This window comes from Trichosurus vulpecula, chromosome 8 (assembly GCF_011100635.1).
Source record: "Trichosurus vulpecula isolate mTriVul1 chromosome 8, mTriVul1.pri, whole genome shotgun sequence".
NCBI lineage: Eukaryota > Metazoa > Chordata > Mammalia > Diprotodontia > Phalangeridae > Trichosurus > Trichosurus vulpecula.
Window position 1 is genome coordinate 54,866,110 of NC_050580.1, and position 19,008 is coordinate 54,885,117.

The following is a 19,008-nucleotide window of genomic DNA, read 5'->3' on the forward strand; positions in this document are numbered from 1 at the left end:
ATATCTCAAGAATTACTTTGTGATACAATGGTACAAAACAATTGCAAAGGACTATGGATGAAAAATGCTATTCAAAGAAAGAAATGATGGAGTCTGAATGCCGATCGATCAAGACATACTATTTTTCACTTTCTGTATTTTTTTCATGGCTTTTTTTCTTCTTGTTCTGTGTTTTCTTTCACAAGATGATTAATACAGAAATATGTTTTGCATGATTGTACATGTATAACCCACACCAAATTGCTTACAATTTCAGGGAGAAGTAAGGGGAGGGAGGGAGAGAATTTAGAATTCAAAATTTTAAAAAGTGAATGTTAATTGTTTTTACATTGTAATTGAGAAAAATATTATTCAAAAGATTTTTTAAAAAATAATTTCTCTAGACTTGGCTCTTCTTAACAATGCAAGGTTCAAAGACAGCTCCAAAAGACTCATGATGGAAAAGGCTATGCACGTCCAGAGAAAGAATTATGGAATCTGAATGCAGACTGAAGCAAACTATTTGCTCTCTCTGTTTTTTTCTTTGTATTTTATTTTATTTTATCTTTGGTTTTGTTACATCTTTCTCATGGTTCATTTCATTGGTTATAATTCTTTACAACATGATTATTGGGAAAATAAGTTTAATGTGAAGTTATATGTAGAACTTATATCAGATTACATGCCGTCTTGGGGCAGAGGGGGAGGAAAATTGGAACTCAAAAACTTGTGGAACTGAGTGTTGTAAACTAATAAAAAAAAATTAATTAAAAAAAAGAAGAGGAAAAAAATGATTTCTCTGTGGAAGATGATGTAGATTTATTTTTTGTGGCTCCAGAGGGTAGAACCGAAATGGATAGAAGTGACAAGCAGGTAGATTTTGGAACAATAGGAAGGTGGAATAAGAGTTGCTCGATTATGGGACAGAATACCTTAGTGGGGGTGGTAAGCTCTCCCTATCCTAATACTGTGGGTATTCACTTAGTATTTTATTTTTCCCCAATTACATGTAAAAACAATTTTTAACATTCATTTTTAAAACTTTTGAGTTTCAATTTCTCTCCCTTCCTCCCTCCCCACCCCAACCCCCATTAAGAAGGCAAGCAATTCAACACAGGTTATACATGTGTAGTTATACAAAACATTTCCATAATAGTCATGTTGTGAAAGAAAACACAGACAAAAAAAATCAAGAAAAAAAAGCAAAAAAAGTATGCTTCAATGTGTATTCAGACCCCATCAGTTCTTTTTCTAGAGATGGACCATTGTATTGCTGAGGATTTCTAAGTCATTCACAGCTGATTATCTTAAAATATTGCTGCTATATGTACAAAGTACATTTCACTTTGCATCAACTCATCTAAGTCTTTCCAGGTTTTTCTCAGAGCATCCTGCTCAATATTTCTTATAGCACAACAGTATTCCATCACAGTCACATACCACAATTGGTTCAGCCATTTCCCAATTGATAGGCATCCCCTTAATTTCCAATTCTTTGCCACCGGAAAAGTGCTGCTATAGGTATTTTTGTACATATAGGGCCTTTTCCTTTTTGTTTTTTATCTCTTTCAGACTACAGACCCAGTAGTGTATTGCTAGGTCAAAAGGTATGCATGGTTTGACAGACCTTTGGGCATAGTTCCAAAGTGCTCTACGGAATAGTTCAATCAGTTCACAATTCCACCAATAGTGCACTAATGTCTTATTTTTCCCATATTCCCTCCAACATTTGTCATTCTCCTTTTCTGTCCTATTAGCTAATCTAACAGGTATGAGGCAGTAACTCAGAATTGTTTCAATTTGCATTCCTCCAATCAATAGCGATCACCTTCTCATATGGCTACAGATCACTTTGATTACTTCATCTGAAAACTGTTCGTCTCTCTTGATCATTTATCAATTAGGGAATGGCTCTTATTTTTATAAATTTGACTCAGTTCTCTATGTGTTTGAGAAATGAGGTCTTTATCAGAGAAACTTACTTCAAAATTTTTTTCACAGTTACTGTTGCTAACTGTATCTCTCCATCCTATTTCCCCGTCCTGTTTATTCTATTCTCTCCCTCTCCTTTCACCATGTCCCTCCTCAGAAGTGTTTTGTTTCTGACTATCCCCTTCCCAAGTCCACCCTTCCTTCTATTACCCTACCGTTCCTTCTCTTATCCCCTTCCCTTCCTACTTTGCTATAAGGTAAAATAGATTTCTCTACCCAATTGAGTGCGCATGTTATTCTCTCTTTGAGCTAATTCTGATAAGAGTAGGGGTCACTCTCCCCCTCATCTCCTCTATCTTCCCCTACACTGTAAAAGCTTTTTCTTGCCTCTTTTATGTGAGATAATTTACCCCGTTCTACCTCTCCCTTTCCCCTTCTCCCAGTGCATTTCTCTCTCACCCCTTAATTTTATTTTTTCATGTTCATATTTTATATTCAACTCACACCTGTGCCTTCTGTCTATATATACTCCTTCTAACTGCCCTAATAATGAGAAAGTTCTTATGAGTTACAAGTATCATCTTCCCATGTAGAAATGTAAACAGCATAACCTTATTTAGTCCCTTGTGATTGCCCTTTCCTGTTTACCTTTTTCTGCTTCTCTTGAGTCTTGTATTTGAAAGTCAAATTTTCTATTTAGCTCTCATCTTTTCATCAAGAATGCTTGAAAGTCCTCTATCTTACTGAATGCCCATTTTCCCCCCTGAAGGATTATACTTCGTTTGCTGGGTAAGTGATTCTTGTTTGCGATCCTAGCTCCTTTGGCCTCTAGAATAGCATAATGTATTTTTATTTATTTTGTGAAACATTTACCAACTACATTTTATTCTAGTTCCTGAAGCACTCAGGAGTTTTGTCTGCAGTGGACACCTCTGACTTAAAAGTATGACAGACAAAATAATGTATGCATTGCTCAACTTGGCCATTGTATTTGTTACTTTTTCAAAACTGTTTTGCTTTATGATGAAATAGTAGCAGGATGGCAGTTAAGTCCAGAAGTAACTGATATAAAAACCAAAGGCATCGATAAAACTTCAAAAATAAAATAAAGCTTGCCACAAATAACAAGATGGATAGGAACATATGATATTATCACATTCAAAGCTGAATAAAAAATATCACATACCCTCTCAAGCCAAGTTATGATTGATAAAATCATGTAAATAGCTATTTTAACTATGCAGCTCCTTGCAACTACCTTTCTGTTAATCAAGGTTTTTCCAAATCATGTCACAGTTTAGAGAATAATTTTAAAAAATAAAATTCATGTCAGCTACCTAAGCCTTAGGAAGTCTGAATTTAATCAATATTGACTTGGAAATGAAGCCACCATGCAAATAACTGGGTCTCCAACAACATACGTTTACAATTAGACCCATTAAGTATCAAATCCAAGCCTCTAAATGTACTAAATCAAAGCCCACTTGATTCTAGTATGTCCTTAGGCCAAAAGAGAAAACACTACAAAGACCATTAGGAACATGTAAGCCTCCTCCTCCACTTCAGAAAAGCACTTTGCCTTTATTAAGATTTTCTATATATTTACTATGGGATTACATATTGTCTGCTGGTAAAGGCTACAGTGTATCAGGATGAGGTCTTACCTAGTTACAACATCCATTTGCAGGAAGTAAAGATATTCTTACTATAAAGATAATGCTTGTCCAAAAGTTTTTTCCCATGGTATTTTGGAAATTAAGAAACATGGTTAAGCTTATCTTTTAATGAAATCCCCCTTCTCTGGAGAGCAAGTAAATCTACTAATGGATACAAATGAACCCTCTCAATAAAATAAATACCTTCCTGTACTTTTGGGCTCAAGCTGAAAAACTAAGTTTCCTAATGGATACATTATAACACTGAGGGATTAAACCTGTGACACAGAACTTAGAAATTCACTAGAAATCACACTGAAGTTGTCTACTTGTCACTTTATCCCTTTACAATAGTTTCCTAACTGATCTCCTTGCTTCTAGTCTTTCCCCTTGTCAATCTATCTCCATACAGCTACCAACTGATACCCTGTCACTTTGCTCAGAAAGCACCAGTGGCTTCCTACTGTCTTGAAGTTAAGATAGAAACTCTTGTTTGTTCTTAGAGGTCCTTCACAATTTGGCTCCAGTTTACTTTTCCAGATTTATTTCAAGTTCCTTCCCTTCACCTTCTCTGTTTTGGGTGCACTGGCTTCCTTGCTATTCTATATACAGAATGCTTCATCTTCCTTCTGTATGACTTTGTATAGGGCACCCCCTACACCAGAAACGCTTTTACTCTCCTCACCTTCGCAGCTGTATCCCTAGCTCTTTTCAAGGATCAGTTCAAGGCCTTTCCTTATCCTTCCAGTTATTAGGACTCCAACCACACACTGAAATTCCTTTCCTCATCAGTCCCATACTGTCTCTCCTTAGAATGTAACTGTCTTGAAGGCAAAGGCTCTTTGGTTCAGGGGAAAGAATACCAAGATTGGAACAGGAGTAACTAGGTTAAAATTCTGGCTCTGTCACTTACTGTTTCTATGACCTTGGCCAAGTCAACTGATTTCTCTGGGCCTCAAGATGCATCATCTGTAAAACGAGACCACTGGAGGCAGTGACCTCTCAGAGCCCTTAACCTCTGTGGCTATCCATTTCTGCTGCTTCATCCCCAGATCCAACCACACTGCTTTGCACACAGAAGATACTTAATAAATGCTTGTTGAATTAAACTGAATTGCCAGTTACTGGGGAAAACATTATGCAAACAAACTCAGCAGAGAATTAAAATTTCCCAAATTGAACCGTGAGTGAAAAAAAAAAAGAACCATCTGACTTTGAAGCAGTAAAACTAGTGGGACAAATGAAAAGAGGAGCTTCTTAAATCAGGATTTAAAAGTAGAAAATTGATTATCAGGAATGAAGTTGGAAGGAAAGTCATTACTTTGCTTTTTATACTGCCAGCCCCTGGACACTAAATTCAACAAGCCCCAAAATACTGACAATTAACAAGATGCAGAAAGTGGAACTTTTCTGTGACAAAAGTACATGTGATGATAATGGCAGGTGGTGATTGTGACAGAAAAATTTCACACACAAGTATGGAGTATAAACATTAAAAATTATTATTAGTCAGTGGCTGTTTCATGATCCCCATTCATATGTTGCTAAAGGAGGTCTATTCATAATTAAAACTTGATATTGCAAATCATGAGCACAGTGAAAGCACAAGGTAATAAGCACCATGGCATTTATTGTCATTTAATTCCATTAAGCAAAAGATTAAAATTCAGAAGTCAAATTAAGTACAAGATCACAAAGAAGAAGAAAAAATTAGATATCCTTGGCACTAGCTCTGACCTACAAGTTAAATATTTCACATTGCTTCAATACTTTTGGCTTAGGGTATGACATAAATAGGAAAAAATTTTGAAAGTGGGAAAATGGAGTTCATGAAATACAATATTATATCTAAAACAGATATTTCAGGCATAGAATTCAACTACAGTATGCAGGATAGTAAAAAGTACACAGTTGGGGGCAGGTAGGTTGCACAGTGAGTAGAGCACTGGCCCTGGAGTCAGGAGGACCTGAGTTCAAATCCGGCCTCAGACACTTGACACGTGTACTAGCTGCGTGACCTTGGGCAAGTCACTTAACCCCAACTGCCCTGCCAAAAACCAAAACAAAACAAAAAGTACACAGTGATACCTCCACAAAGAATCCATACTCTAAGAGTGGAGATTTTTTTTCCCCAATACCTTTCGGTCCCTGAATCCAGAACACTTCTTCTTTTTCTCTTCTGGTAGACCATGAACATGACTGCTTTTACAGGCTTCTTCATCCTTATTCTCCTCATCGTCCTCATCATTATCATCATCCTTGAGGTCTTTGTTTAATGATGGTGGAGATTCTGCATGGGCTCTGTGACGAGCAAGAACATAATACAGATTAATCCAATCACTAGGAAACATCACACATAGGAGTAACAGGATCAAGAGAAATAGATCTTCTGCTTTAAAAAAAAAATCTAGTATCTATACATAAACAAAGCTAATACTCTGAATATAACTGAGATCCTTAATATTACAGGTTCTTTTCAACATTAAGAACAATGAATGCCAGGTGTGTCCAGAGGTTCTTCCTTTTGTCAAATCAAACTGTCAAAACTTTATTCTACCTTTTCTATTAAGTCTTTTCTGACTACTACAGTCCTCAGTGATCTCTCCCATTTCCCACGTGTGTTTGGCACCTTTATGAAAAGTTATCACAGGTTAGGGCATTAGAACCACAAACAAATGAAGAAAAGGAGAAATATTAAATATATCCCTGACTAACCATAACATAATAAAAATTATAACCAACAAAGGGCATTTGAAGAAAGAATTCAATATTGAATGGAGTCTAAATAATTTAATCATAAAGAATTTTTGGGTCAAAGAACAAATGATAAAAAAAACTGTTTCATCAACTATAGATAAGAGTTCTTGACCCAATGAGGGACTGAAAGTATCATGGAAGATAAAATGGATAACTCTGATTACATAAAATTGAATTTTTTTTGCAAAAGCTTTTGCTTATTAAGACTCTAAGTTGTACAGAAGGTGCTGACCTTCACTAATGGAGGAAGTTTTCCTTCCTTTGGAGATCGGTATACTGAAATAACAGGTCTGCTCCCTATCCTTGCTATTTTTTTGCACAAAAAAAACCGATGTGGTTAAAATGAGAAGGGAAACAATTAGGAGAGAAGAAATCTTTGCAATGAGTTTCTCTGATAAAAGTTCAATATTGAAGATACATAGGGAAGTAATTCAAGTATATAAGAATAAGAGATATCCTCAACAGATAGCACCCAAACAGGAATTTCTAACAAGAAGAAAACCAAGCTATTAACAATCACGTGAAAAAACGTTCCAAATCTCTAACAAGAAAAATGCAAATGAGAACACCAGTGAGATTCTGTTTCAGTCATCAGTTTGACAAAGATGATAAAAAAAGAAAGATGACAATTATTGGAGGGGCTGTGGGAAAAACAATAAAATTAATAAAATTTTAGTGACACTGAACTGGCCTAGGCATTCTGTAAAACAATTTAGAAATATTCCTTGAATTACAGAACTATGCATATACTCGGACCCAGCAATGTCACTGTGTTAGGTTTATCCCTAAAGGAGATCAAAGAAAATAGAAAAGGACTAACATGTACTAAAATCTTCTTAATAGTACTTTTTTTTCTAGCAGAGAACTAGAACCTAAGGAAATGCTCATTAGTTGGGGAATAATCAAAAAATTATGGCAAATGAAGGTAATGGAGTATTACTGCACCAGATTTAGAAAAACTTTGGGAGACTTTTATGAATTGATATAAAATGAAGTGAGCAGAACAAGAATTTATTTTTAAAATTATTTTTGAATCAGCAAAAATCTACCTTTTTTCCAACTCACCCTCTAATTGAAAACTAAAGAAAAACAAAACAAAACCCTTGTTACAAACACGTAAAGTCAAGCAAAACAAATTTCCAAATTAGTCATGTCGTGTGTGTGTGTTTGAGTGTGTCTCATTATGCACTGAGTCCTTCACCTATCAGGATGTAGGTATCATGCTCCATTGTTAGTCCTCTAGAATTGGGAGTTGATAACTACACTGATCAGTCTTCCCAGATCTTTCAAGGTTTTTTGTCTTTACAATATTGTTGTCATTACATAAACTGTTCTCTTGGTTCTGTTCACTTCCCTCTGTATCAGTTCATACCACTCTTCCCAGGTTTCTCTGAAATCATCCTCTTCATCATTTCTTACAATACAATAGTATTTGACCACATTTGCATATCATAACTTATCCAGTCATTCCTCAAGTGATAGGCAAAAAAAAAATTAGGCCAAAATTAAATTGGCACAAGCAACAGAGAACTGATCCGTACTTCACTGCATCTCAGCTTCAGAGGCTGCATTGCGTGCACAATCATCTGCAAACAGAAAATCATGCATCAACATTCCCTCCATTTTGGACTTGGCTTGTAGCCTTTTCAAGTTGAAGAATTTATCATCAGTGCGGTAGCTGACCTTGATGTCGTGTTCATCCTCATTGAAAGCATGTGATAACATGGCTGAAAACATCATGCTAAAAAGCACAGGGGCAAGAACACAGCCTTATTTCACTCCTTTGGTGACTGGGAAGGCACGAGAGCATTGTCTATTATCTAAAACCTGGGCAAGCCTGCCGTCATGAAATTGACGTACAACGCTGATGAACTTCTCCTGGCATCCAAATTTTGACATAATTTTCCATGAACCCTCATGACTAACAGTATCAAAGGCCTTGGTCAGATCTACAAACATTGTATACAAACCTTAGTTCTGCTCCTGGCATTTCTCCTGGCATTGTTGGGCAGCAAAAACAAAATCGACTGTTCCTCAGCCCTTTCTGAAGCCACACTGGCTCTCAGGTAGATGACCATCTTCCAGGTGAAGGATCAGCCTATTAAGGAGGACTCTGGCAAGAATCTTGCCAGCAATGACTAACAGAGAGGATCCCCTCCCCCCCGGAATTGTCACAGGACAATCTATCTCCTTTACCTTTACAGAGATGGACAATGGAGGCATCCTTGAACTCCTGAGGGATAACCTCCTCTTGCCATATAACCTGGAAAATTTCAGTCAGCTTTTGTATGACCAATGAACTCCCTACCTTGTAAATCTCAGCTGGAAAAGAATCAGCACCAGGTGCTTTGCCACATGAAAGGAGCTTAATGGCATTTAAAACCTCTTCTTTGGTTGGAACTTCAGCTAGGGAGGAATTAACTTCAACCTGAGGTAAATGGTCAGTGGCTTCAGCATTGATTGATGATGGTCTGCTGAGAACACTGTGGAAGTGTTCAGCCCATCTCTCCAGGATCATGTCCCTATCACTAATCAATGTGGCTCCATTAGCACTGAGTAGTTGAGATGTACCACAGGTCTTTGGCCCATAAATAGCCTTCAGGGCATCATAGAAGCACTTTGGATTATTTTATCAGCATAATACTGAATTTCATCTGCCTTCTTACTGGGCCAAGAATCCTGCATCTCTCTAAGCTTTACTTGTACTTTACTTTTGACAGAATCAAATGCTGCCTTCTTAGAGATGGATCAGCTATCCTGCTGGTAAGCCCTGTGAAGATCCCGTTTTTCATTTAGCAGCTTCTGAATTTCCCCATCACTTTCATCAGACCAGTGTTTGTGAGTGTTCTGACCCAGATGACTTCCATTTGAATTGTCTTAGGAAGATTCTGAAGATCACCTAGCAGGGTAAGGTGCCAGACACTGAGGTCCTTACTTGAACTAAACTGCCAAGCATTCAAACTCTGCTTCAGAGAGCACAACTCTGACGGGCTGGCTGAGTTGTTTGAATGCAAACAACTATTGCCAAACAGACTATTTTATGGAGAACTCACACAGGGCAAGCATTCATATGGTGGTCCAAAGAAGTGATACAAGGACATTCTCAAGGTCTCTCTCAAGAACTTTGGAACTGATGTTGTGACATGGGAGACATTGGCACAGGACTGCTCTGCATGCATGCCCACATCAGAGAAGGTGCTGTGCTCTAAGAGAACAGCAGAATTGAAACAGCTCAAAGGAAACACAGGGTGCGCAAGTTTAGAGTATCCACCCCAAATGTTCACATGGAACATTTGTTCCCAACCTGTGGTAGAACATTCCAAGCTCCTATTGGCCTGATGAGCCACAGTGGGACACACTGAATCTTGACTCAAGCATAGTGATGTCATTTTGGTCCTCTCTGAGAACAAAGGACAACAATCAACCAAGTGACAGGCATCATTTCAAATTCTCATTCTTAGCCACCTCAAAGAGCAACAAATGTTTTTAAGACTTTGTTTTGCTTAAGACTAATCTCTTCCTTAATCTATTCTTCCTCTAATTCCCCCTTCTCCCATTTCCCTCCTATTTTCCTGTTGAGTGAGATGTATTTTTGTACCTGTGTATGTGTGTACATCTGTATTCATATTTCTTCTGATCAGTTCAGATGACAGTGAGATTCAAATGGACCTCAACCTCCTCATTCTTTTCACAGATATCTACTTTTGCACTGAGATACTTTTCCTTAACTTTCTTCTCCCTTCCCTTGTTAGTGAATTCCTCATCTCCTCTCTTCCCATTCTTCTCTTAATATCATCAAGACATAACAGAACCATTCCCAGGTCTTCAGTCTAATTTGATTACCTCTATGATCCCAGATGAAGGTAGAGTTCAATGGAGACACATTATCATCTTCCTATACTATGTAAAGTTTATCCTTGTTTAATCCTTCATCATTTTTCATCTGTGTTTACATTTTTATGATTCTCTTGACTCCTGTGTTTGAACTTTCAAGTTTCTACACAGCTCAGGTTTTTTTAATCAGGAATCCCTGGAAGTCCTCTACTTCATTGAAGATTATTTTTCCCCTACAAGATTATATTCAGTTTTGCTAGGTAAATTATTCTTGGTTGGAAGCCTATGTCTTTTGTCTTCTGGAATATTGCATTCAAAGCTCTCTGTTCTTTTAAAATGGTGGCTGCTAAATCTTGCATAATCTTGACTATGCATCTTCAGTATTTGAAATCTTTCTGACCTTTGCAGTATTTTTTTTTTTTTACCTAGAAGCTCAGTATTTTGGCTAGAATATTCTTGGGAGTTTTCATTTTGAGGTTTCTTTCAGAAGATGACAGTGGGTTTTTCCTATTTCTACTTTGCCCTACAGTTCTAAAAGAACTAGGCAGTTTTAAGATTTCTTGAAATATGATGTCTAAGCTCTTTTCTTGGTCATGGCTTTCAGGTAGTCCAACGATTCTGCTGCCAAGGCCTGTCAGTTTACCTTGGCAATATCTCTCAAATATGCCCTCTTCTCTCCCCTGATACTGCCCCTACTCTGATGCAGGCCTTTCATCTCATCTGGAGTACTGAAATAGCCTGCAGGTGAGTCTGCCTGCCTCAAATTTTCCCCACTCCAAGCTATCAACCTATTCTGCCAACAGAGTGATTTTCTTAAATTGCAGGTCCAACACTGTCACTCCTCTACTCAAATAAACTCTTATGATTCTCTGTGATTTCCAGGATCAAATACAAAATCCTCTGCTTGGTGTTCAAAGCCCTTCCTAGATCCTTTCTACCTTTCCATTTTCTGACACCTTACTTCATACCACATGCCCTTCAACCCAGTGACAGTGGCTTCCTGACTCTTCCACAAACAAGACTTTCTCTAGGCTCTGGGAATCTTCTCTGATAGTCCCCCATGCCTGGAATGCGCTCCCTCATCATCTCTACCTACTGTTTTCTATGGTTTCCTTCAAGTCCCAATTAAAATCTCAAGTTCTACAAGAAGTACTTCCCAATGCCTCTTAATTCTAGTTCCTTCCCTCTGCTAATTATTTCCTTTTTATCCAGTCTATAATTTGCTTGTACATCACAGTTTGTTTGTTGTCTTTCCCAATAGATTGAGAGCAACTTGAGGGTAGGGACTGTCTTTTGCCTCTTTGTTGCATCTCCAATGATTAGCATAGTACATGTTTATTGACTGAGTAATTCTTAAACGTTTTTCTTGGTCAAATTTTTTTTCCGCGTTAATTGTTTTGGTTATGAAATACCTTACATTTTCTTCCTTTTTTTGTTTTTATTTTTAATATTTCTTGTCTCATGGAGTTACTCGCTTCTGTTTGGTCCATTCTAATTTTTAGGGAATTTGTTAATTGGCAATGTTTTGTGCCTCTTCAGTCAAGTTACTAATTTTCATTCCAAAACTGTCTTTGATAGTTCTTACTTCTTTTCTGCTTTTCTTCTAGTGCTCTCATTTCATTGGCAAAACCATTTTAAACTCTTTTTAAAAAATTCTTGCCTCATCTCTTCTAGTTGAATTTGTGTGCAAGCTGTGTTTTTCTTTGACACTTTGTGGATGTTTTAGAGTCATTCTCTAGTTTTGGGTTTATACACTGATGGTATAATAGTTGTCTTCAAGTATCTGAAGGGCTATCATTTGAAAGAAAGACTAGACTTGTTCTCAGTGGATCCAGAGAGAGGAACTAGGAATAAAAGGCGGAAAATTTAGGATTGAATTAAGGAGAAATTTCATGATGATTAACACTATCCAAAAGCATAAATTGGATGGTCTTGCAAAGTAGTATGCTCGCCTCCCTGAAAATCTTCAAGCAAAGGCTGGACACTTATTCCATGTGTTTGACAGTAGATTTTTTTCCCAGTTATGAGTTCCCATCTTCTTCCTTTAGAATTCTGAGATACTTGCTAATCCAAAGTCATTCTCAACCAGAAGGGAATGAAAAAGAAACAAAAAAGTATTTTCACAGGATTGGGCTCACTTTTATATGGGGATCCCTATTGCTGGCTCTAGATCAGCCTAAATTTCCTAGATTCCAGTCACTGACTGCTGACTTACAGCTTGCTTCACCCATAGAGAAGTCATGACTCTATGGTCCCTGCTTTAACCTTCTGGTTTCCAAACTATCAAATTCTTTCTTGCCATCCAACTCTTTCAGTGGGTGATCTTGACTCTCTTGTCTTGGCCACCACCTACATTCCAACCACTGCCTAACCCTGTAACCTCTGAGAAGTTAATGCAAGAGAGAGAACAAGAGGAAGCACTTTAAAAAGCAATCTGGTAACAAGAGAAGAATCACAGAAAGTATTGAAGAAAAGAAATTCAAAGGACAATGGCTTAACATAAGGTATATTTAAGAGAAGGTGACAAGGCAAAAACTTCTACATAATCTTCATCCAGTCCTTCATTTCATATCCCAAAATTTAACATTTCAAACAAAAATAAAACTATGCACAACAGAGAAAGAACCAGATGGCTGGAGGAAATAAGATGCAGATATTTACCAATTTAACAAATTCCAAAAATTCATTGATTAAAACAAAATTTCTTACTAAACCAACTGGCTTTTTGCTAATGCTGACTTCTGCGTTTTTCACATGATTAGGAGTAGAGAAAAAGAGCTGCTGTGGAGAATTGGCAAGGAAAAATACTCAGGGTATTCAGTTTAAGAAGCAACCTATGACTTAGATCTACTCTAAATTTCATCATGCTAATTTTTAGCAAAAGACCTTGATAAATAACTGTGAAACACAGGCGCAGCAAATTTTATTACTTAAGAAGTCACACGGACAGTTGGTATAATGAATTACTATTCAATATAAATCACATTTACCAAAAATATTTAAATACATAGTGACACACTGAATAATCTATTTGTAAAGTGTTTATGTGCAAAAGGAGCATCTGTTTTACAAACTGATGAGACAAAATTATTTTTCTCCTAGCTTTTTAAAACCTTCCCTCCCCTCCCCTATACTTCCCAGTGGCAGAAATCTTTAGAGACTATTTTAACTATCTTTGTGTTTATCTAATTATTTTTCTTTAAAAAAGGAGATTCTGATGATTTGGAGAGTGAATTACAGAATCAAAAACTTGGGGGAAAGAAATGCCATTTTCCCTTCTGTTAAAAAAAGTCACTATGACTTATTAAGTATTACGTATAGTTGTTACAAAGACAAATCAAGTCAACAAGAATTTATAAAGTACCTATTACATGCCAGGCATGTGCTAAGCACAAAGGGGATACAAAGAAAGGCAAAAACAGCCCGCTGCTGTCTAGAAGTTCACAATATAATAGGGGCAGGGGAAGGGTGTTAGACAACATGCAAATAACTATGTATAAATAAGCTACATACAAGGTAAATTGGAAATCATCTCTGAGGAAAAGCACTAGCATTAAGGGGGATCAGGAAAAGCTTCTTACACAAAGTTTTAGTTGGGACTTGAAGGTAGTCAGAGAAGCCAGAAGTCAGAGACAAGGAGAGAAAGAATTCTAGTTATGGGGGACGGCCAGTGACCAAAAAAAAAACCCACCAAAGGAAATTCTGTCACGAATACAGACACTCAACATAGACAATCTCTAGTGGTTCTTTGATTTATCATAAGTTCACCTGGCTCCAATTTTTTTATACTGTGAAAATATTTCATTAATTTCCACTGCTAACTGAGTAAGGTAAAAATACAGAAAAAATTTACATCTTTTGCCTGGCTTGTATTTTTCTTGCAGTATTTTATGGTTTTACTTTATATTTTGCATAGAAATTTATCAGGCATCTATATGCCTTTTATTCATTAGCTAGTAATTCTTGATTATTCAGGAATTATTTAACCTCTCATTGCCCCTGCAGTCTTAAAAAGCCTGGGTCAGATCCCTTAGGCCTAGTACCCTGAAAGGGAATAATCTTCCTCACCTAGCCAAAAGCCTTAATAGCCAAAATCTGAGATGAAATCAGGCTCCCTAGCTAGATCAGATTCAAAAAGTTTCTAGTCTATCTGAGCATAGAGGAGCTAGCTTCAGAAGCTGAAGGTCCCTCATCATCATTTTATTCTATTTCCCCAGAGTTCTAGGTTAGAGACTGAAGTTTAGGGTGGCAGGGTCCTGCATTCTTCCCCAGAGTAAAAGAAAGGGAGAAAGTAATACTAAAACTTGTGACATCATCATTATAAGAATTTTGATCAAAGGAGGAAGTTCTAATTACTAGATAAGGTCTAAATTAGGGATTAACTGAGGACTTTAGTTATCCATGTTACTATATATATATGATGTCTATACAAGTCAATGTAGCTTATATGCTAATACAATTAAGAAAGCACAATTCTTGAATCATTAGATTTCTTGGGCTTCAAATATTTTTAAAAGTAAAGTTCATATGGGCAGAAGATCACATCCAGGTCTGTGTCATGACATTATATTTCTGCTCAGTTACAGGGCAAGACTTCATTTATTTTCCCCCATGAGACCAAATACTTTTATTTGAACAATGCCATTTTCCAATGGACCCAAAACCAAATTACTCAAAAGAAATCTGCACACTTTAACAGTATTGAAAAATAGAAAGTCAAAAGATAATAACAGCCTTAAATGATGACAAAAAAAACCCAAGTATTTAAAAATACCTCCAGGTTCATTTGGAAGAAAATTAGATAATAGCTAGCTTTTATATAGTGCTTTAAGAATGACAAATTACTTTATAAATATTAAGCTTGTTTGTGAAAGGAGCAGAACACTGTAATAGTAACACTGTACAGTAACAGCAATAAAGTACTATGATCAACTATGAATGACTCAGCTGTTCTCAGCAATACCAGGATCCAAGACAACTCCAAAGGACTCACAGTGAAAAATGCTATCCACCTCCAGAGAAAGAACTGATGGGAGTCTGAATGTAGAATGACGCATAGTAGTTTTCACTCTCTGTATTACTGTTTTGCTTTTTTTTTTCCTCTTGGGTCTGTATCTTCTTTCACAACATGACTGATATGGTAATGTTTTGCATTGAACATATATAACCTATAACAAATTGCTTACCATCTTAGGCAGGGGTGAGCTGAAGGGAGGGAGAGAGAAAATTTGGAACTCAAAATTTTTTTAAAATAATGTTAAAATTGTTTTTATATGTAGCTGGAGAAAAAAATAAAACACTATTTTAAAAATTATCTTGTTCTATCCTTACAACAACCCTGGGATGTACATACTATTATTATCTCCATTTTACAGTTGAGGAAAGAGGCAGACAGTGGTTAAGTGACTTTTCCAGGATGACACAACCACTAAGTATCTGAGGCCAAATTGGAACTCAGGTGTTTCTGACTCCAGGCCCAAAGTCCTAACCATTTTGCCTTCAAGATAGATTAACTACAAGGACAGTACATTCTATGCTTTACAGCATAATAACAGGAAAATCAAGTCACATCAACAACTATTTAGTAAGTGTCTACTATGTGCCAGGCACTGTGCTAGGAGCTACAGACAAAAAAAAAGGCAAAAGACCTCTCTTAAGGAGCTCATAGGAGACAACATACAAACAATCATATATAATAAGATATATAAAGTATACACTGGACAAAATCTTAGCAGTAAGACACTAACATTAAGGGAGGTCAGGTTTTACTTAAATAGCTAAAGCAACCTGAACTGCTAATGAAAGGTTAATACTTCAGAATATTAGTGCTTTGGTAAAAGCCCAATAAGCTGCTTTTAATGCTGTAAGGAATTTCTTTTAAAAAAAAAAAGAAAACATTTATCCTACACGCCATCTTTCTCACTTTAGCTGTCTCACATGCCATAGATAGATAATGAAGAATACTGAATCTAGTCCAGTTCTGACCCAATCCACAGGTTTAGGTTACAATTAGTCCAGTCTGGAGTAGGCAGGACGTAGCCCCCAAAATTTTCTCCTCACGCTGGGCTATCTCTCTCAAAAACTGTAATGCTTTAAATTTGGCATCTAGCAAGCTGGTCATTCTAGCACACACCCAGATTTTTCACAAGTTCTGGATCAAATCATAGATCTGAGCCTGCCAAATCCCTATGAAAATTCCCAAGGGTCCATGGGATTATGGTTGACCGAGAGCTACCATGACCAGACAATCCAGACCTTCCTCCCCAACACTAAAAGGTGACTGCTGCCTTACTACTGAATTGGGAAGCCATGATCAGATGGCAAAATTATGGCATGAAATAACTGTGCGATCCATGCAAGAGATTTACCAGTTTGTTCATCACATCCCAAACTAGAATTCAAACAGGTATGAGTTCCTAAGTATCTAGCTCAAGTCTGCTCACAATGCTATCAGCCCTGAAAAAGGCACGGTTCCCTCACTGCACAGTAAATACACCAAAGATCTATCGTTCTATCTCCTTTAAGAGGCTGAGCTGTAAGACAGCACCTTTAAAACAGGAACAGAACTAAGAGCCATGGATTAGACAAAGATGCAAGAGTGACATCACTCTAAGAAATAAGAGGAAAAAATTCACAATAAATAAGCTTAGTTCCTGACCACAATACCTGAACTGAAATTTTAGCTTTTGACACTGAGAAAAGGAAAAAGACTGGATAGACAGATATCACAAAAAATGGTGACTCAGGCACCATTTTTGGTGAATAAGTCAATAAACATTTATTCAGAGCTCACTAAGTGCCAGGCACTATGCTAAGCACTAGAGATACAAAAACAGGCAAAAGACAGCTCCTGACCTCAAGGAGTTTACAAACTAATGGGAGACAACATGGAAACAAATGTACAAAAAGGCTATATATAGGCTAAATAGGAAATAATCAACAGAAGGAAGGCACTAGAACTTAAAGGGGTTATCCCCTGTATCCAACTTGTAGAAGATGGGATTTTAATTGGGACTTAAAGGAAGCCAAGGAAAGCAGTAAGTGGAGATGAGGAGGAAGAGGAATCCAGGCAGGAGGAATGCCAGAGAAAATGCCCAAAGTAGAGAGGGTCTTGTTATAGAAGAGCCAGGAGGCCAGTGTTACTGAACTAAAGAGTACATGGTGGGGGAAAATGTAAGAAGACTGGAAAGGGAGGAGGGCGATGGGTTAAGAAGGACTTTGAACACCAAATTCTGTAATTGATCCTGGAGGTGATAATCACTGGAGTTTACTGAGTAGGGGAGTGACATGGTTGGACCTATGCTTTAGGAAAATCATTCTGGTGGCTGAATAGAGGACTAATTGGAGTGGTGAAAAACTTGAGGCAGACTGACCCACCAGTAGCCTATTGCAATAAACCAGGTGTGAGGTAATAAGGGCCTGAACCAGAGTGTTGGCTGTATGAGAAGAGAGAAGGGGGAGTATTGGAGAGGTGAATTTGACAGGCCTTGCTATAGCCTGGATAGAGGGGCGGGGGGGGGGGGGGGGCGATGAGAGACACTGAGGTGTAGAGAATGACACCTAGATTGCGAGACTAAGAGAATGGATGGTGTTGACCTTGACAAGAATAAAAAAGTTAGGGGTGGGAGAGACATGGGTATGTTTGTAGACAGTAGAGAAGGAGCCAGTAATGAGAGAGAGATTGAAAATAAGTAAGAGTGAGGATGACAAGAGGGGGCAATCTGTTGGAGGAGATGGGATTGCATGGGATCACCTGAAAAGGTGGAGGTGTTAGCCTGTTAAGGAATAAATCCACCTCATCATGTAGGTCAGGGGTGAAAGAGGAGGGAGTGCCAGAAGACACCCGAGTAATAGATGATGAAGAAGAGGTAAGAAAAGGGAGGTCATGGTGAATGGCCTCCATTTTTTTCTATAAAATGTGAGGCAGATTCTCAGCTAAGAGGATGGGGGGAGGGGAAGCCATGGGAGGTTTAAGTAAGGATGGAAAGGTTTGGAAGAGCTGCTGTAGAGAGTGGCATAGTGAGATGATAAAGGCAGGTATAGTAGGACTGCCTAACATCAATGAGGGCCCAGCTGGGGCTGTGTAACACAGATCTGTAGTGAACCCAGTCAGAATGGTTGCATGATTTTCTCCACCTTCATTCAGCTGAACATTGTGTAGGAGCAAAGGCAATATATGGTGGGCATGATCCAATCAGGGTGCAATCAGCAAAATGATAAGGGGGCTAGTGACTCAAGAGAAGAGGTCAGTGACCAAAGGGTCACCAAATGACTCATTTTAGAAGTCACTGATTTTCTAAAATCACCGCTGCCACTTTTTAATCTGGTGAAAAAAAGCACCAAACCATCTGAGGATATATTCAGCATGAAAAACAGGCAGTCTTTAAGTCAGGCGTATACTCAATCTCAAATGACAGCTAGATTTCATGACATTGTGTTTCACATATGCGTATCTGCAATACTTAATGACTTACAACAAAGAATGATAAAAATGAGGTCAGAAAAATGCTTCTTTGGGGTATAAAAGTACGGAGAGAAAAAAGTACTGGCTACTAGAGTAAACCTACCTCTTCCATAACAGGCCTGTGCTTGCTGCAACTGCAGATGTTCCCAGGAAAGCTGCCATCATCAATCGGCGCCTGCCCTGGGTAAGCTGTGATGATCCATGGTACCGTCGGGAAACAACAGCCAACCCTGCCACAGCAGGGAAAAAACGAAGACAAAACATCCTGTGGACAAAAAATTAAAAATGTTATTCTCTGACAGTTAAAAATAAGAAAACATAAAATGATAATTTTTTTTGTAATTTTCATTAAATCTTTCTCATCAGCATTTCCAATTCTCAAATGAT

The 19,008-nt window shown here is 37.6% G+C and overlaps 1 protein-coding gene across 2 annotated transcripts in view; it reads right to left on the reverse strand.

Moving 5' to 3' along the window:
• MICU1 (mitochondrial calcium uptake 1) overlaps positions 1-19,008 on the reverse strand; it is a 271,707-nt gene that overhangs the window by 201,193 nt on the left and 51,506 nt on the right. For both annotated transcript variants that reach the window (XM_036734251.1, XM_036734250.1), the window contains exons 2-3: positions 18,725-18,886; positions 5,705-5,867 (exon numbers count right to left, since the gene is read on the reverse strand). In XM_036734251.1, coding sequence (XP_036590146.1) covers positions 5,705-5,867; positions 18,725-18,885 — 324 coding nt within the window. In that variant the 5' untranslated portion in view covers position 18,886. The remainder of the gene's footprint in view (positions 1-5,704; positions 5,868-18,724; positions 18,887-19,008) is intronic.